General features: G+C 34.4%; 1 protein-coding gene across 1 annotated transcript in view; it reads left to right on the plus strand.

The window, feature by feature from the left end:
* Positions 1-20,647, plus strand: part of ABCD2 (ATP binding cassette subfamily D member 2) — a 53,155-nt gene that overhangs the window by 18,478 nt on the left and 14,030 nt on the right. The window contains exons 6-7 of the mRNA XM_037058160.1: positions 1,211-1,356; positions 19,893-20,038. Of these exons, the coding sequence (XP_036914055.1) occupies positions 1,211-1,356; positions 19,893-20,038 (292 nt within the window). The remainder of the gene's footprint in view (positions 1-1,210; positions 1,357-19,892; positions 20,039-20,647) is intronic.

The following is a 20,647-nucleotide window of genomic DNA, read 5'->3' on the forward strand; positions in this document are numbered from 1 at the left end:
TTTCCCTTCATTTCAATCAGTTTAGCCTTCATACATTCCTCTAATCTGTGATTAAAATCAACCAATTCTGTGAGCATCCTGATCAGCAGTATTTTGAACTGTGCATCTGATAGGTTGGCTATTTCTTGGTCACTTAGAATTATAGGCTCTGGGGCTTTGAGCTGTTCTTGAGTCATAATGTTTGGTCTGTTTGCACCTGTTATGTTTGAGGGGCGGAGCCTTAGGTGTTCACCAGGGCCAGGAGACCCAGTCGCTGGGTTGTGACGCGGTCTGGCTGAGTGGTTTGTTGTTGGACTTCCATACAGTTCAATTTTCACTGTTATGGCTGCGTTTTTGTTACCAAAACTTTGCTGTCTTTAAATTTAGTTATGGGAGGGGGCACAGTGTTTCCACCTACACCTCCATCTTGGCTGGAAGTCTATTATAAAATCTTTTATTACAAAATCATAAGCATGTAGTTCTGTAACATAACAATATCACATTCAAGCATCCATACGATATTTCAGGTGAAACGTTCAAATTAAAACTATAAGTTATTACACCCATATTATTATCCTACCCACCATACTCAGGCAGGCGTTACTTCTGCCAGACCTTGTATATTTATTTTAATGCTTCCTAGGCATAAGACTAAATGACAGTCCTCTTGGTTTTCTGTCTCTTGGTTTACTAAACATATTTGATTTGTGAATAAAGCAGAATTGGAATAAATTTATTTCCCCAATTATGGGCTTGTATGATTTTTATATTTCAGACTACTGAAGTACAAAATTAAACAGCCCAGCTGGCTCCTAGACAAACTATGTTGGAATTAGGTAATAATTCCAACTGAAGTTAATCAAATATTAATGTAAATAAAATGAAATATAATATATTTTAATTTAAATTTTGTTTTCTGTTTTCCACATGGTTGTGTTTCTACATATGTCGATAGAATCTGATTACAAGACCTCCAGTACAACTTTGGAAAGCCCAGTGTTCATTTCAAGCACATTCATTTTCTTTAAGATTGAATTAATTTATGATACTTCTAGCTTCAGAGCATTGTGAAAGCCAAATTTGATGCTGTTAATCCTGATGTATTTTTCTTGATTCCTTGCCCACCCTAGGTTATCGTGTGTTTGAAAGGTTTAAAAAAAATCACTTTTAAATGCTGCCAAGTGAAATTATTTATAAATATTGCAGTTTGTAATTTTATTTCTTACTTTAGGTACAAGAAGGAATGCATCTTTTGATAACTGGTCCCAATGGTTGTGGGAAAAGTTCTCTCTTCAGGATTCTAAGTGGGCTCTGGCCTGTGTACGAAGGTGTCCTCTATAAACCGCCTCCCCAACACATGTTCTACATTCCACAAAGGTAGGCAAAATTGTTTATATCACAAGAAAAAAATTTCTTTTGCACTTTAATTATCTTGATTCCTTAGGTTCTTCAGTTTGTGCTCTTTAAGCATGTTTTCATTGAGAGAAGCTATTAAAGGAAATTATCTATTAGTGTGAATGTTAAAGAACAAGAGTATTAAAAATAACTATAGCTAGTGCAATTTGTTAAATACATAATACAAAAAGAAATAAATTGCCACATTAAAACACAAAAGGGTCTGCCTGATTTACCTCAGTGTGGGCTGTGAACCAAAGGGTCGCAGTTTCGATTCCCAGTCAGGGCACATGCCTGGGTTGTGGGCCAAGTCCCCAGTGGAGGCCATGTGAGAGGCAACCACACATTGATGTTTCTTTCCTTCTTTTTCCCCCTCACCTCCCCCTCTCTAAAAATAAATAAATAAAATCTTTAAAAAAACATAAAAGGGAGTAAGTAAAAGGGTAGAAGTGTTTGTATGCAGTTGAAGTTAAGTTATTATTATAAAACAGACTGTCATGTTCTATATAAGCCTCATGGGAACCAGAAATCAAAAACATTTGGTTGATTCACAATAGATCAAGGGAAGGGAATCAGAGCACACCACTACAGAAAATCACAGTTCACCAAGCAAGGTTGCAAAGAAGAAGAAAGGAACAAAACAGCTAAAAAACATAATGAGATGGCATTAGTAATTCCTCAACTGCAATAATTACTGTAGATGTAAGTGGGCTGAATTCTTCAAACAACAGGCATAGGGTGGCTGGATGGATAATTTAAGAAAGCAAGAACCCACTAGATGCTGCCTATAAGATGCTCACTTCAGTTTAAGGACAGACATAGAATGAAAATGAAGGGATGCAAAAGGATATTCTATGCTAATGGAAATCGAAGCAAAGTAGGAACAGCTATATTTATATCATTAAAAATAGACTTTAAGCCAAAAATTGTAACAAGAGAAAAACAAAGCCATTATATAATGATAATGGGGTCAATACATCAAGAGTGCATAGCAACTGTAATGTATATGGAACCAATATTAAAACATCTAAATATATGAAGCAAATACTAACAGATCTGAAGGGAGATAGACAAGAATATAATAATAGTTGGGGTCTTCAATAGCCCACTTTCAATAGCAGATACATCATCTCAGCAGAAAGTCACAAGGGAACATTGAATCTGAGCCACACTTGAGACAGATGGACTAACAGACATTTCATCCAACAGAATACACATTTTTCACAAGTATGCATGAAATATTTTCTAGGAAGATCATATGATAGGATACAAAAACAAGTCTTAACAAATTAAGGCTTGAAATGATACCAAGTATTTTTCCCATCATAACAGTATGAAACTACAAATCAGTAACAGGACAAAAGCTGAAAATTTTACTGATATGGGGAAATTTAACGACACACAAAATTTAATTGAACAGATTAATACAAGTAAGAAGATTGCAACCAATAGGTCAAAGAATTAATCAAGAGTGAAATAAAAAAATGTCTTGAAACAAGTGAAAATGCAAACACAACATACCAAATCTACAGGAAGCTGCAATAGCAGTTCTGAGAGGACCCTATAAAGCAATAAATACCTACATTAAGAAAAAAAAGTGGTATCTTAAATCTAACTCTACATCTCAAAGAACTAAAAAAAGAAGAATAGATGAAGTCCAAAGTTAGCAGGAAGAAGAAAATAAAAAATATTAGAGTAGAAATAGACTAGATAGAATCCAGAAAAAGAAAATATTAAGAAAATTAAGAGTGATTCTTTGAAAAAGATAAACAATATTGACAAATGTTTAGCTAGAGTAACAAAGAGCAAAAGAAAAAAGATTCAAATAAAATCAGAAATGAAAGAGAAAACATTACAACTTATAACACAGAAATACATAGTATCATGAGAAACTGCTATGAACATTTATATGCCAACAAATTGATAACCTAGAAGAACCAGAGACATGCCTAGAATTATATAGCTTACCAAGAGAGTCATGAAGAAATGGAAAATTTGAACAGATTAATAACAAGTAAGAAGATTGAATCAATAATCAAGAATCCAAAAAAAAAAAAGAAAAGGCCAGTCTAGTTGGTTTCACTGGTGAATTCTGACAAACACTTCAAGAATTAATGACCATCTTCTCAAACTCTTCCAAAAAATAGAAGAGGAGGGACATTCCCAAACTCATTTTATAAGGCCAGCATTACCATGATACCAAAACCAGATAAGAAAAGTACAGACCAATATCTCTGATGAATAAGATGCAAAAATTGTCAACAAAATATTAGGAAACCAAATGTAATTGCTCATTAAAAGATTCATACCATGATCAAGTGGGATTAATCACTGGGATCCTAGGATGGTTTAATGTATGCAAATCAATAAATGTGATGAATCACAGTAGTAGAATTAAGATTAATATTGTATGATCATCTCAATATATGAACAGAAAGCATTTGATAAAATACAACATGCTTTCATGATAAACTCTCAACAAAGTGGGTATAGAGGGAGCAAACCTGGACATGATAAAAGTCACTTGCTGCAAACCTACAGCTAGTATAATATTCAACAGTGAAAGGTTGAAAGCTTTTCCTCTAAGATAAGGGTGCCCACTCTCATACTCTTATTCAACTTAGCACTGAAAGTTTTCACTGGAGCAATAGGGCAGGATAAAGAAATAAAAGACATCTGTGTCAAAAGGAAAGAAGCAGAATTGTCTTTGCAGATGATGTGATCTTACAGACAAATTTCTTAAAGACTCCATCAATAGCATTTAGAAAAAATTAACAAATTTAGTAAGTTGTAGGATATGAAATCAACATGCAGAAATCAATTGTGTTTCTATACACTAACAACAAACTATCTGGAAAAGAAAGAAGACAATCTCATTTACATTAGGATGCAAGACAATAAAATTCTTAGTAATAAATTTAACTAAGGAGGTGAAAGATCTATACACTGAAACTGTAAGACTTCAATGAAAGAACCCAATAAATTAAAAAGTATCTTCTGTCCATAGACTGGAAGGATATTGTTAAAATGTGAGTACTTCCCAGAGCTATCTATAGAATCAGTGCAATTCCAATGTTGTTGTTGACAGAAATATAAAAACAACATTAAAATTTGTGTGAAACTACAAATCACATGGAGTAGTGAAAGAAATCCTGAGAAAGAAGAACAAAGCCAGAGGCATCACATGTCCTGATTTCAAACTTATACTACAAAGCTGTAGTCATCAAAACAGTATGATATTGGAATAAAAATAAACATAGACTAATGGAACAGAATCAAAGGCCCAGAAAATAAACACTTATTAATTAATATTTTAAAAGGAATCCAAGACTGCTCAATGAAGAAAAGATAGTCTCTTCAATAAAAGGTGTTCGGAAACCTGGACAAGAACATACAGAAAAAAAATGAAATTGGACCCCTAGCTTATACCATTAATGTAAATGAACTCAAAATTGATTCAAGATATGAATATGAGAACTGAAACCATAAACTCTTAGAATAAACATGGAAAATAAGCTTCTTGACATTGGTCTTGGCAATGATTTTTTGGATACAATACCAAAAGAACAAGCAACAGAAGCAAAAATCAGTAAAAACTGTACTTGTATAAGAATTAAATAAAAAAATAAAAGATAAAAATTTTTAAAAATCAGTAAGTGGGGTTGTGTCAAACAGAAAAGCTTTTGCACAGCTAAAGAGGCAATCAAAAAAATGAAACAGCAACCCACAGAGTGGAAGAAAATGTTTGCAAATCTTAGTCTGATAGGAGTTTAATATACAAAAAAATATAAAAAGCCGTAAAACTCAATAGAAAAAAATAAAACAGTTCAATTTAAAACTGGGCAGTATTTCATCATTTCTTATGGCTGAGCAGTATCCCATTGTGTATATGTACCACAGCTTCTTTATCCAATCATCTGTCAAGGACACTTGCATTGTTTCCATGTCTTGGCCACCATGAAGAATTCTGAAATGAACATAGGGGTGCCTATATCTTTGCAAATAAATGATGCACCTTGAGAAGATTATGCTAAGCAAAATAAGTCAGAACGAAAAAGTTAAGAACCATAAAATTTCACTCATATGTGAGATATAAAATTGAAAGCAACAAATGAACAAATAAGAAAAACAAACAAACAAAAAATCCTAGACACAGACCATACTCGGGTGGTTACCAAAGGAAAGGGAGATGGAATGGGGTAGTAAAGGGTAAAGGGAGCCAAGTATTTGGGAAGGGGAGATGCTTTGATCTTGGACAATGGGAACACAATGCAATACACAGATCATGAATCACAGTTATGTACACTGGAAACCTCATTAACCAATGTCACCCTGATAAATTTAATAATAAAAAATGTAAAAGCCTGAGTTTGATTATTTTTTTCCTGCAGATATGTCATCTTAATGTTCTGACTTACAGTCTCGCTTTCAGATTTGCAAAGGATAAATACACAAATGCCTATTTAAATGTTCCTTTGGCATATTTAATTAAAGTATAATAATATTTTCCACTGCAAAAATAAAGATAATCAAATTAAATTAAAATATGAAAATGGGCAGAGGAACTAAGGGACTTTTTTTCCCAAAGAAGATACACAGATGGCCATCAGGTACATGAAAATGTGCTTGACATCACTAACCACCAGCAAAACACAAGCCAAAACTGCGATGACCTGTTCTCTCACACCTATTAGAATGACTGTCAGCAACAAAGACAAGGGATATCAAGTGTTGGCAAGGATATGGAAAAAGGGACACCCTTGTGGACTTTTGATGGGAATGTAAATTAGTGTAGCACTGCAGAAAACAGTATGGAGGTTCCTCCAAAACTTAAAAATAGAATTACCATAAGACCTAGCGATCCAACTTCTGGGTATTTATCCAGAGAGAATGAAAACAGGACCTTTAAGAGAGATCCGTGCACCCATGTTTATTGCAGTATTATTCACAGCAGCCAAGAGATGGAAAAAACCTCTTGGTTTTTTCAACAGGTAAATGGAAAGAAAGGATGTAACATACATATATATATGTGTGTGTGTATATATATGGGAATATTCTTCAGCCACAAAAAAGAAGGAAATCCTGCCATTTGTGACAACATGATTATAACCTGAGAGCATGGTGGTAGGTGAAATAAGTCAGACAAGGACAAATACTGTGTGATATCACTTATATGTGGTGTCTAAAAAGCTAAACTTAGAGAAACAGAGACTAAAATGGTGATTGCGATTGTCTGGAGAGCGGGAAAAGGGGAGAGGTACCAACTTCCAGTTAGAAGACGAGTAAGTTCTGGGAATGCAATGCACATCATTGTGATTATTGTTGACAATAACATAGTATATATTTATAAGTTATTCAGAGAGCGTAACTTCAAGGGTCTTACCACAAAAAAAAAATGGTAATCACGTGAGGTACTAGAGGTGTCAGGCCTTAAACTTGCACAGTGTTGTATGTCGGTTTTATCTTAGCAAAACAAAAAATACCACTGAACTGTACACTTAACAATGGTTAAGATGTATCATGTTATGTGTCCTTAGGTTAAAGGTCAGAGCAGCAGTTGGGACAGGGCAGTGCATCGGTCCCACTTTGCCCTCGGATAAACCTAACTGTGTTGTTTTGCGGCAGACATAAATCACTGCAAATCTTTTTGGGAGTTATGAAATTTGCTTTTGCCTAAGCAAAAGGTCAGCTGCAATTTAGTAAAGGAGAAAAATGAGAATGAAAAGTACTTTTGAAGGCTAAAAATGTTTCTTAATAGTTACTATTAAGAGTAACTTTATCTTGATTTAAAAACTTTAGTTTAAATCAAGTTTAAAAACTTGATCGAAAAAGCTTTAGAAATATGACAATGTATATTTGGGTTTAAAACCCTAATGTTGAAGAAAAGCATAGAATTTAAATGTATATGTAAGATGGAGGCACAGGTAGAAATGCTTTGCTTCCTCACACAGCCAAAAGAAGGATAAATTAAGTCTCTAAAGTGGTATTTATTTCTTACATTCTAAAAGCTGCTGATTTTTTTCAAGCGAATTTGAAAATAATCTTAAAAGTTTTTATGATTTAAAAGGAAGCTGCTAAAACCGGCATTTCAAAATATTTCTCAGTAGCTAATTGTAAACATTTCTTCGTAGGATATTCTTATTAATTAACATTATCTGGTACTTCATTGAATTAATTTATAGAAATAGAATATTGCTTTTAAATACTAGGTTGGCAGAATAAACTGTAAATTGAACATAAAATTTAGTCTTATGTACCTACAGAATAAACTTCATAAGTCACAAACAGACCTTTATAATAATTTCCCTGATTTTACTTCTGTGATTGAAAGACTTTCTTGCAGAGAATAGATCTATGTATGCAGCAATTGAATGTGCATTAATTGTTATTTTCATTGGAAAAGGGGAGTGTTAGAGTGTGTTTCCATACTGTCATGCAGTGTACAGAAGAAAAAAGTAAACTACTGAGGGAAAATATTCTAATCAGGCATATTAGGACACTTACATTTTTTAAACCAAGTCTCTAGAGAATGCTGCTATGGCTCAGTTTAAAAACTGGGAAACATGAACTACTAAGAAATTATGAAATCATTCTAGCAATGTTAATAATGAGACCCGGATAAAAGAAATCTGGGCCTTCATTCAAGAATACAAATAACAAGTTGTGCTAGATAAATTTGTTTCAGAATAGCTTTTTTCTCTCATCTCATCTTTATTAATGATTAGATATGAATTGTCATAAAATTCATGGAATATTTCATAAGTTTGAACAAGGAAATATTTCATCTAAAATATAGATTTAGCCACTCTAAATCATGGTAAAATTCTTAATCTTGTCAGATAGCACTTTAAAAAATATTTTGGCAATTTCAGGCTGTTTGAGACTGAATTCCCTGAGCAACATGACTAAACCCCTTAAACTGATTATAAAAACTCATTGTTACTTATTGATCATCAGGAAAAGTCTTCTGCTTAAATACAGATCCTGAATTTCTTTTATCAACTCTTGGTGCAGTTTCTCTATGTTCCCAACTAAAAGTAGATTTATGATCTCCTACTCCAACCTACTAATTCACTAATTTATGACCCATTAGTCACTTAGTAATTCCCTAGTATGTCTCTTGTCTTTAGCTATTAAAACCTCAAAAGCCCAATTCTTAATTGAGTTGTTTAGTTCTAACTAAATATTCTAGTTAAAGAATAATTAACAAAATATTCTTATGCGCTAACACTAACCAAATGAAAAGTAAAACTCTTGGTAGAGGTTGGGGGAACAGAACATAAAGGAGAGAAAGAGAAGGAATGAGGGAGAAAAGAGGAGGAAGTGATGGAGGGAGACTGGAAGGGAAAGAGGGAAGAAAGGCACAAGATAAAAGGTGTTGACTCAACAAAACGTAGCAAAATCTTGGGTTCCCTTATACTACTTTAAAAAAAGTCCTGCAGAGGATCATCTGAGGAGATACGTTACGTGTCTCTCCTCAGCAACGGCCTGCAGTTGGGCACCAACCCACCGTGTGAGTGTGTTCCCAAAGCCCTGCTCTCACTGTCTGGGAACAGATATCTTGGGAACAGAATTTTCTCCATGACCTTACTACTCAAATACATGCACTCGGATCAACAAATCTGAAATAGATTCAGACTTCCCACAATTTTATATGAAAAGGAAACTCGTACAAATTTCCTTCATCTTTGACTTGAAGTCTGAAAAGAAAAAGGGTTAGAAAAGTGAAAGGATTGAGTATGGATCAAATTAAATTTGACCAAATGTTTTTTAAAAGAAAAAGGAAAGAGGAGGAATGGAGTGGGTAGGATATTATACTTCATATCTTGGGAAAATTATTGAATTTTGTTCTTTGTCAATATGCTACTCTTTAATTTAATTTAATTTAATTTAATTTAATTTAAACTAGTATTTACTAAAGCCCTGCTAGAAGATACTACAGAGGATAGACAATGAGCAAGACACAGTTACTCACAGTATGGTGCACATGTTGAATTTGGCTTTAAACAAAAACATGTGAGTAACTTCACTATAAGATCGAATAAGTGCATCAAAAAAAAGGCAATAAATGTTATAGATGTTCAAAGTGAGGAAAAGCATGAAAGAACAGTATGTCATTTAACCTGGGTTTTGAAAGCTAGGATTTTAATGGTTGTCATGAATTAGATGTTTCTCCAATGTGTGAATAGATCAGAAATGCCACAGATTCAAGTAAGCACAAGTTATTAATTTTTGTTTTTTGGACATTTGTAAGCAGGGCTGTCCTGTGCAGCCTCCCTCTAATATACTAAGCTGAGAAAACCAAATATTTATTAGGTATATCTCCATTAATATTATGCCATTGGTACATTACTGAAACTAATAGTGTCCATCCCCTAGGTCTTTAAGCATTGCTAAAGTTTTCTTTGAATTACTTTTCATTTTTTATTTTATTTTTATTAATTGCGAGAGAGATAAAAGATGGAGTGGAGGGAGAAGGAGACAGAGAATGAGAGAGAAATTTGTTGTTCCACTTATTTATAAGTTCATTGGTTGATACTTGTATGTGCCCTGACCAGGGATCAAACCCACAACCTTGGCATATTGGGACAATGCTCTAACCAGGTGAGCTACTCTGATGGGCTCTGAATTACCCTTTTACATTCTCTAGTGTTTTGGGAGTCTGCCATCCTCTCCTTCTACCTAAGAAGCTCCTCTCCTCTTTAGGGTAAATGACAGTCTTATATGGTAAATTTTAGTCTGCCAGTGTATCTTGATAAACAACAAAAAATGACAAGAACTTGCTTCTCTAACAGTCAGGTTTTGTTCTCTTTTGTCAGAAGATATTCTGAAATTATAAACAACATTTTATTTACCAGCTCAGTGTTTGTTTACTAATTACTTCATTCACAGGGTAGTATATTCAAATACCATGTTATTTAATTTTTGGACAAAATATAAATATTGCTTCATAAAATAGTTATGAATCATACTTTAATATTTAATGCATCATAATCCTAAATTTGATTATAGATAGGAAGGAAAGCATGACTAATTAGTTTACACAGCAAATTAAATATAGATAACTTTACTTCTCTCTATCTTTTAATATATGAACAGTACATATTAATTATACTCAGCATAAGTCATGCTAATAGAATATTTTAAATAATTAAATTCTAGTTCAAAGGGATTAGAGACTTTAATACTTAGTGTTATCCAGCAGTTCAGAGCCAGGGTTAGACTTGGCTTTGAGTCGATAACCCTGGCTCTGAAGAGACTTGTCTATAGAAAATAGACAAAAATGTCTATTTTCTTCAACTGGTTTTCTTAGTAATAAGAGCTTATGACATGAAAGCTTAGTTTTTAGAAGTGCCAGCATTTAATTCATGTTTTCTTTGATGGCATTTTTGCTCATGCCTTTAGTGACATAGTCTGTATTTTTTAAATAAACTGACTTGATCATTGATTTTTATTTTGAAAATCTATGACCTCTTGAGATAATTGATAGATCCTAGGGCATCTTGAGCAGAGGCTGAGCATTTCTGGCCTATTACTTACAATGTGTCAAGCAATTACTGTGTGCTCGTCACTATTTTAAACATATTTTTAAATGACTATTTATTTTTAGAGAGAGAGGAAGCGAGAGAGAAAAACATCGACATATGAGAGAAACATCAATTGGTTGCCTCTTGCATGCATGCCCCAGCGGGGGACCTGGCCTGCAACCCAGGCACGTCCCCTGACTGGGAACCAAACCAGCAACCCTTTGGTCTACAGACCAGTGGTCAATCCACTAAGCCACACCAGCCGGGGCTAAGCTTATTGTGTTTCTAATTTTTGTGTATGATAACCCATAGGTTGGTGTTAGTAACCCTAGTTTACAGATGAGAAAACAGAGAGGCTGAAATCACCCAGCTGATAAATGTTGGAGCTAGCAATGTAACTTAGGCATGTCGGACTCTAAAGTCACTTTGTCTTAGTTACTGCCTATAGCAGTGGACATGTCTCTGAAAAATTACTATTCTCTGGCCTGACCTTTCAGATGAATGTCACCAGCTGGGGTGGTTGGCTTGATATGCTTAAATTGTACTAATATCAAGCTATTGTTTGGAAGCAGAGTCCTTTTACTGCTCAGTGTAGAAGGCAATCCACACCGATTTCAGCATAATGTTTATCATATCACAGAATTGTATACTATACATTTTGGTACATCCTGTGCAGTAATTGTTACAGTTTAGTTCTTTAAAATCTCTTAAAAGGATCTATAAATACAAACATAATTTCCTATAGCTTTGTGTTGCTTTTTTCATATGTAACTCTTCTATGGGCTTAATTTAAAAATAGTAATGGAAAGAATCTTGCACTGCATTTAAAAGATTTCCTCATTATTAGGGTATACCACACAGAATTCTAATTTTTCAAGGTAGGTAAGTCAAATGTCAGAAATTTCATACAGTAATTTTAATATAATGATATTCTTAACAAAGTTGACTTTTAAATAATTTGTAGTTGGATTAGCTTGCCAATACTTAGCTTATTCCATTAATGCGGGAAATGAACACAGTTCCTGCTCTTAGGGTGTGCACACCTCTGCTTCGGCACCTAGAAAGATCTTATCCCAGAGAAATGACTTCAGTGATAAGTAACCGTCTCCTTTTCAGTTGAATATTTCTTCCTTTTGCTACAGATTTATTTAAAGAATATGAGGAATGACTTATGAATTGAGGACTGAAATCTTGTTTTTACTGTTCGTAAAAAATTTTGATGACATGATTGGTTCAGCATGTACCAATGATGTATGAATTATTAATAGCTAGATTTTATGGCTTTCAGATTTCTAACTTCTCGTTACTATGGCAACACAGCAGTTCCTGGCTGTACCTTATTCTTAAACTTAACACATGTCTTAAATATAGTTAAACTGCAGTGAAACTTTTATCGGTATCGTTCACAGTTAAAACCTAGATGACTATGAAATATTTAGCATTCCAGGTAATCATTCCAGAGACTTCAAGCACAAAGACCGAGTTAACATTTCTGCATGCTTCTTGTTCTTTTTATCTTTATCCCTGTTAAACAGAAAGATCAAGAATAATATACAAATGTACCAATATAAACCCTAATAAGTGTCAATATATTTTACCAAAACAATCATAAACTGTCAATACTTAAACAGACAAAAAATGGAGAGTATAATACAAGTTATAAAAGTACCCAAGACATTTGTAATAACTTTAAAAAGCCATAATCACTGGAAGTGGGTTTGATCTTAAATAGTTTTACTTTAAGTTTACCATTATGATTAACAGTTTTAGTTATAGATGCATTTGAAGGAATTTTAGATTACAAAGAAAAACAACTATGACCATTGTTTAATGATAATTATTTAAATTACAGTGTGACACTTGTAAGTTTATTTCAATATTTTTCCCACAACAAATGGAAGTGATTCTGAATTTTACTTAAAGTAAATTAAAAGAAGCTAGTGTTTCTCTTTTGACAGCTACTAATTATAAGCATTCTGGTTTTTTGTTGTTGCTTGTACTATGCATGTTGCGTGGTTCTCCTGATGAGCCAGAACAAGTAAGCTAGTAACTTTCTGATATGGTCATTGATCTACTCGAAATATTTTGAAGATAATTTAAATATATCTAGAAAGGAAAGTTTAGTAAGGGTACTTTAAGTGCTTATCAATTATGTATAACTTTGGTAGAACTAGAAAAACTTGAGCTAGCTTAAAATGTTAAATTCCAAGCCTTAGAGTTAGAAAAAGGATCACATGCAAATAAATCATATAAACATTGGATGTAGGGTTCCCCATTTCCTTGTACTTTCAAATAAATTCTTGATATAGCCTTTCTAGAGGATTCTGTGGTAACTTCAACTTCATAATATTTTTAAATAATATATATATATTATATATATAATATATATAATATTATATAATATATATATAATCATTGTTCAAATACAGTTGACCCCATTTTTCTTCACCACTTCTCTCCCCACCCCACCTACCACCCTCTATCCCTACACACTTTGGCTTAGTCCATGGGTTCTTTATCCATGTTCCTTAATGATCCTTTCCCTACTTTCTTCCATTATCTCCTTCTCCCTTCCCCTCTGGTTACTGTCAGTTTATTCTTTATTTCCATGTCTCTGGTTATATTTTGCTTATTTGTTTGTTTTGTTGATAAGGTTTCACTTATAGGTGAGAACATATGGTATTTGTCTTTTACTGCCTGGCTTACATCACTTAGCATAATTCCATAATTCCATAAACTCCAGTTCCATCCATGCTGTCATGAAGAGTAGGAGCTCCTTTCTTTCCATTGTGTAAATGTATCACAGATTTTTGATCCACTTACTTACCGATGGGCACCTAGGTTGCTTCCAACACCTAGCTATTGTAAATTGTGCTGTTATGAACATTGGGGTGCATAGGTTCTTTTGAATTGGTGTTTCAGGATTCTTAGGGTATAATCCCAGCAGTGGAATTACTGGGTCAAAAGGCAGTTTCATTTTTAGTTTTCTGAGGAAATTCCATACTGTTTTCCACAGTGGCTCCACCAGTCTGCATTCCTACCAACAGTGCACTAGGATTCCCTTTTCTCCACATCCTTTCCAGCACTTGTTTCTTGCTTTGTTAATGATGGCCATTCTGACTGGTGTGAAGTGGTATCTCATTGTAGTTTTAATTTGCATCTCTCTGATGGCTAGTGATGCTGAGCATCTTTTGAAATGTCTATGGGCCCTTTGTATGTTCTCCATGGAGAAGTGTCTGTTCATGTCCTTTGCCCATTTTTTAATTGGATTGTTTGTCTCCCTCAAGTGGAGTCATGTGAGTTCTTTATATATTTTGGAGATCAAACCCTTGTTCGAGATTTCATTGGCAAAAATATATTTTCCTATACAGTTGGTTCCCTTTTCATTTTGCTGATGTTTTCTTTAGCTGTGCAGAAGCTTTTTATTTTGATGAAGTTCCATTTGTATATTCTTTCCTTTATGTCCCTTGCTCTAGGAGACACATCGGTGAAAATATTGCTATGTGGAATATCTGAGATTTTTCTTCCTATGTTCTCCTCCAGGACTTTTATGGTGTTGTGACTTATATTTAAGTCTTTTATCCATCTTGAGTTATTCTGGGGTATGGTGTAAGTTGGTGGTTGAGTTTCACTTTTTTGCCTGTAGCTGTCCAGATCTCCCAATGCCATTTGTTGAAGAGGCTATTTATACTCCATGTTATGCTTCTTCTTCCTTTGTCGAATATTAATTGACCATAGAAACTTGGCTTTATTTCTGGGGGCTCTCTTCTGTTCCATTTATCTACATATCTGTTCTTATGCCCGTACCAGGCTGTTTTGATTACTGTGGCCATATAATATAGTTTGATGTCAGGCATGGTGAACTCCCCTACTTTGTTCTTCTTTCTCAAAATTGCTGGAGCTATTCAGGGTCATTTATGGTTCCATATACATGTTTGAAATGTTTTTTCTATACCTGTGAAAAATGTCATTGGTATTTTAATAGGGATTGCATTGAATCTATAAATTGCTTTGAGAAGTATGAACATTTTGATGATGTTAACTTTTCCAATTCATGAACAGGGTATATGCTTCTATTTATTTGTGCCTTCCTTAATTTCTTTCTTCAGTGTTGTGTAGTTTTCTGAATACAGGTCTTTTACCTCCTCGGTTAGGTTTATTCCTAGGTCCTTTATTTTCTTATTGATATAGCAAGTGGGATTTTTTCCCAGTTTCTGATTCTGATATTTCATTGCTGGTGTACAAAAATGCCTTTGATTTCTGAATATTGACTTTGTATCCTGCTGGTTTGCTAAATTCATTTATTAGGTCAAGTAGTTTTTGCTGAAGTCTGTAGGGTTTTCTATGTATACTGTCATGTCTCTGCAGACAATGACAGTTTTACTTCCTCCTTTCCAATTTGGATGCCTTTTATTTCTTCTTCTTGTCTGATCACTGTGGCTACAACTTCCAATACTATGTTGGACGGAAGTGGTGAAAGTGGACAACCTTGTCTTGCTCCTGATCTTAGTGGAAAGGCTTTTAGTTTTTTCCATTGAGTATGATGTTGGCGGTAGGTCTCTCATGAATGGCCTTTATTATGTTGAGGAATGCTTCCTCTATTCCCACTTTGCTGAGAGTTGTTATCATAAATGGGTGCTGTACCTTATCAAATGCTTTTTCCACATCTATTGATATGATCATGTGATTTTTGTCTTTTGTTTATGTGATGTATTACATTTACTGATTTGCGAATATTGTACCTTCCTTACATCCCTGGGATGAATCCCACTTCATCATGGTGCATGATCTTTTTAATGTATTGCTGGATGCAGTTTGCCAATATTTTGTTGAGGATGTTTGCATCTGTGTTCATCAGCGATATTGGCCTGTAGTTTTCTTTCTTTGTTGTGTCTTTATCTGGTTTTGTTATTAGGATGATGCTGGCCTCATAAAAAGAGTTTAGTAGTCTTCCCTCTTCTTGGATTTCTTGGAATAGTCTGTGAAGGACAGGGGTTAGCTCTTAACAGTTTTGTGAGGTTCTCCTGTGAAACTATCCAGTCCGGGACTTTTGTGTGATGGGAGTTTTTTGATTACTGCTTCAGTTTCACCAGCTGCTATCAGTTCATTTAGACGTTCTGCTGCTTCTTGATTCAGTTTTGAAAGATTATATTTTTCTAGAAATTTGTCCATTTCACCCAGATTTTCAAATTTCTTGGCATATAGTTGTTCATAGTAATTTATTACAATCTTTTGTATTTCTGCGGTATCAGTTGTGATTTCTCGTCTTTCATTTCTGATTGTGTTTATTTTGGTCTTCTCTCTTTACTTCTTGATGAGCCTGCTTAAAGGCTTATCGATTTTGTTTATCATTTCAAAGAATCAGCTCCTGGATTTATTGATCCTTTGAATTGTTCTTTTAGTCTCTATGTCAATTAATTCTGCTCTAATCTTGGTTATTTCCTTCCTTCTACTTGCTCTGGGCTTTGTTTGTTGTTGTTTCTCCAGTTCTTGTAGATGTAGGATTAGGTTGTTTATTTGAAATGTCTCTGTCTTTTTTAGGTAGGCTTGTATCGCTATGAACTTCCCTCTCAGCACTGCCTTCACTGTGTCCCTTAGATTTTGGATTATTGAGTGTTCATTTTCATTTGTTTCCAGAAACTTTTTAGTGTACTAACTAAAAAACTACTCATTGGCCCTGGTGGCCAATTTTTATTTTATACTACTATTATTATTACCAAATATTAATTTAAGATATTGTCACATTATATAAATGCTTAAGATTATGTAAATAAACAATTGTGTGTCTTCATTGTATTTTAAAAATATATATGGTTAGATTGGAGAGGGAAGGATAAAGAAGAGGGTAGGAAGGGAAGATATGGGGATATTGTAGAAGAAATGTAACCAAAAATTGTGTCGCCACTTTGGAAAACAGTTGGACAATTCTGCAAAAAGTTAGGCCAGTTACCACATGCCCTAGCAATTTCATTCCTCATTGTATGTCCACTGTTTATACTAGCCAAATAGTGGAAACAATTGAAATATACCTCAATGAATGAACAAATTAATAAAATGTGGCAACGCATACAATGGAATATCATTCAGCCATAAAAGGAATGGAATAATGTTATATGATGCATTATGGGTTAAACCTGAAAAAATGGTAACAGAAAAAAGACCTTCACAAAAGACCACATATTATATAATACTATATATATTAAATGTCCAGAGTAAGCAATTCATGGAGATAAAAAGTATATTAGTAGTTGCCAGGGGCTGGGAAGAGGAAAGAATGCTGGAGCAGGGGGGCAGGGTCTGCTGTTAACTATGGAGTTTCTTTTGGAATTAAAAAATATTCTAACATTAGATAATGGTGAAGGTTGCATGAGTTTGTGAGTACACTAAAAGTTACTTAATTGTACAGTTTAAAGGGGTAAAATTTGTGATGTGTGGATTATATTTCAATTATATATATATGTACATTCATATGAAGATTTTTTCATTGGTCTTTATAAATAGGAATCTGTGTTTATATTTTTTAAATAAAATATAAGTATTTTTATTTTCATATATTAGTTAAGTTATAAAAATAGCTTTGTGCTATCTATTCTTCAACTAAATCATGTGCATATTATAGGAAATAGGTAGCAATTGGCCTACAAAACACATTTTGTAATATTTAAAGTCTTCAACTCTCTCTCTCTCTCTCTCTCTCTCACACACACACACACACACTTTTTTTAAGTTCAGTAATCACTCTTAACTACTTTGGGCTATATTTGCAAAAAGCAAGAATAGTCTCTAACATTACCATAATACAAAGATCAAATTCATGAAAATTAACATTGCCATAATATTATAATCTAAACACACTTTTGTTGGTTTGCAAACTGGCCCCCTGCAGAGAGGGCAAGGAGAGATGGAAAGAAGAGGCAAACCACTCCAGATTGGTAGGTAGCTGTTTTGATAAGCAAGGACACATACATACACTTACTGTCTCGGGCAGCTGTAAGATAAGTAAACCTCTGCTCCTGCCCAACAGAATCCTAAGAGTTTATGCTGAGGTCTTAACTGGGTTTCGTTATGTATACCATCAAGATGGGCTCAACAACACATCGTTCTCCCAAGGCCAGGTCCTTGAGAGAGCTCCAGCTGGGACCCATGGGCAGAGCAGAGCAGAGCACCCAAGGGCAGCAGAGGGAGTGAGGAGCCTCTGATTGGCTCACTCTAGCTCATGAGCCAACCAGTGATCATTTCCTCTGGATGTTCTCCTCCAACAGCTTCACGTATTCAAATTCTGCCAATTCTCATAGCACAATTCTTCATAATAACTTGTTTTTCTTGAATCGGCATCATACGTTTCATTTTGAGTTGCCATGTCACTCCAGTTTCTTCTAGTCTAAAAGGCTTCCTCAGCCTTCCTTTGTGTTTTACAACATGGACATTTGTAACAGTACAGGACTGCTATTGTTGTTTTTATTTTTATTTTTTAAGGACTTCCTTCATGTTCAGTTTTTCTAATGGTTTCCTCATGATGTGATTCAGATTACACAGTTTTTGTGTGGATACTATCTGTATTAGTTTCCAAGATCTGCCATAACCAAAAACTTGGTGTACTGTATTTTCTTTAGTAAATATAAGCAAATAAGTACATATTTTCTTATTTTTCTTTTATTTTACATAAAAGTAGTACACTGCAGTCAGCCATCTGTACCCACAGCTTCCACATCTACAGATTCAACCAACCATGGATCAAAAAGATTTTTTTAAATGTTATGCTGTAAAAAAAAGTTATGTTGTTATGATGTTGCTTATGAATACTATGTTGTTATGCTCACATTGGTACTGAACATGTACATGTTTTCCTTGTAATTATTTTCTAAACATAGTTTAAACAACACAGTATAACAACTATTTATATAGTATTTGTGTTGTAATATTAAGAATTTCAAGTAATCTGGAGATGATTTAAGGTATACGGGAGGATGTTTGTAGGTTATATGCAAATACTATGCTACTATATAAAGGGCTTACTCATCTCAGGATTTTGGTACCCACAGGGAACCAGTCCCCTGAAGATATCGGGGATGACCGTATAGGTCAGTTGTTCTCAGGTGGGGGTAGTTCTGGCCCCCAGGGAACGGTATCTGGAGATTGTTTCTTGTCATTACTGTAGTGATGCTACCAGCATCTAATGGGTAGAGAGCAGGTGTGCTTCTAGACATCCTACGGTACACAGGATGTCCTGCCACAACAAAGAGTCATGCAGTTCAGTATACCCACATTGCCACCGTAGAGGAACCCTGCTGTACATCCATTTTTGTGGGTTTTTCAACTTAACAGTATCTTATGGATATCACTCCATATCGATATAGAGATTTCCGCATCCTCTTTTATAACTACATGGGGTAGGTATTATAGCTTACTGAATTTATCCACTTTGAGCATTTAGGTTGTTTCCAATATTTTGCAATTACAAATAATACTGCAGTGGATAACCTTATGAACTTTTTGTTGTTGTCACCGTTAGTGTTTTTGGAAATCTATCTTTAAATTCTTAGAAGGGTGTCAAACACCAAGTGATGTATTCGTTTGCCTAATCCCCTCCTAAGGGTTGTAAGATCTTACACTTTCCCCATTGTGCGAAAGCACCTATTTCTCCATGGGCTGGAATGAAATGCCAGGTTTTGACCCTCCGCCAGTCAAGCATGAAGCTCAGGGTAGTTTTAATTTGTATTTCTCTTATTATGAATGGGATTTTTAAAAAAGTTTTGTTTGTTCACATTGCTGGGTCAAAAATCCTAAATTTTTCAGTAAATCTTTACATGAACACAACAGTATGTTACCCTGCCATACCTGAGAGGAAACTACTCATCATTAGGAAGAAAATGTAACCCTAGAAATGTGGTGTTGAAAGTCCGCTGTGGAGTTTTCAGTCCGCCAGGATGTCACACTGACTAAACTAAAATGACTTTATACTACCGTTTTTGTGTGCCTGGTGTTTTGCAGGCCATACATGTCACTTGGAAGTCTTCGGGATCAAGTCATCTATCCTGACTCAGTGGATGACATGCACCATAAAGGCTACACAGACCATGACCTGGAATGTATCCTACACAGTGTCCACCTCTATCACATAGTTCAGAGAGAAGGAGGTAAGCTCCATCATTCCTTTTTAAATGCATTTAACTTAGGTTTTTTAAAAATAAATGGGTAAATTCTCCGTGGTTTAATTTGAATACATGCTGTTATTGGAACATAAGCACACAAGGAAAGATGGAGTGTACAGCTTTTACTGCTTTTCCATTACTGACGTGTTCTTTTCCGCTTGTGTTCTATTTCATGCAGCTCGCTGGACCTTTTATTAAGTCTGCTGCTGGCATTTTAATACAGTTATTTTTTGTATTTGAATGTACAAGTGTCCCTGAGGCCATCGTTGATCTAGATATGTATAAAGTTTATGACAGAAATATTTTCCTATTAAGTTCTCAGCTTACATTAAACAATAATTTGAGAGGTAATTGTCACAGAACTTCTTCTTTGTTTTTAGACCCACAGTCTTACCAATCCATTTTTTCTCTCTTAAGCAGCATATAGAGAATTAGATAAAATATGGAAACTTCTGTACTGTGGTTTTTCAGCATAAGATATTTTTGAAAGAATAGGAATAATAGTTGCATATATGAGCTTAAAAAGAATTGCTGTAGGAGAGTCATCTTTTCAAATAACTTGATAATATATAATTTGATAGCCTAGAAAAACTA

Source organism: Sturnira hondurensis, unplaced genomic scaffold, assembly GCF_014824575.4.
Source record: "Sturnira hondurensis isolate 20B ecotype Veracruz unplaced genomic scaffold, ASM1482457v3 Scaffold0009935, whole genome shotgun sequence".
Taxonomy (NCBI): Eukaryota; Metazoa; Chordata; class Mammalia; order Chiroptera; family Phyllostomidae; genus Sturnira; species Sturnira hondurensis.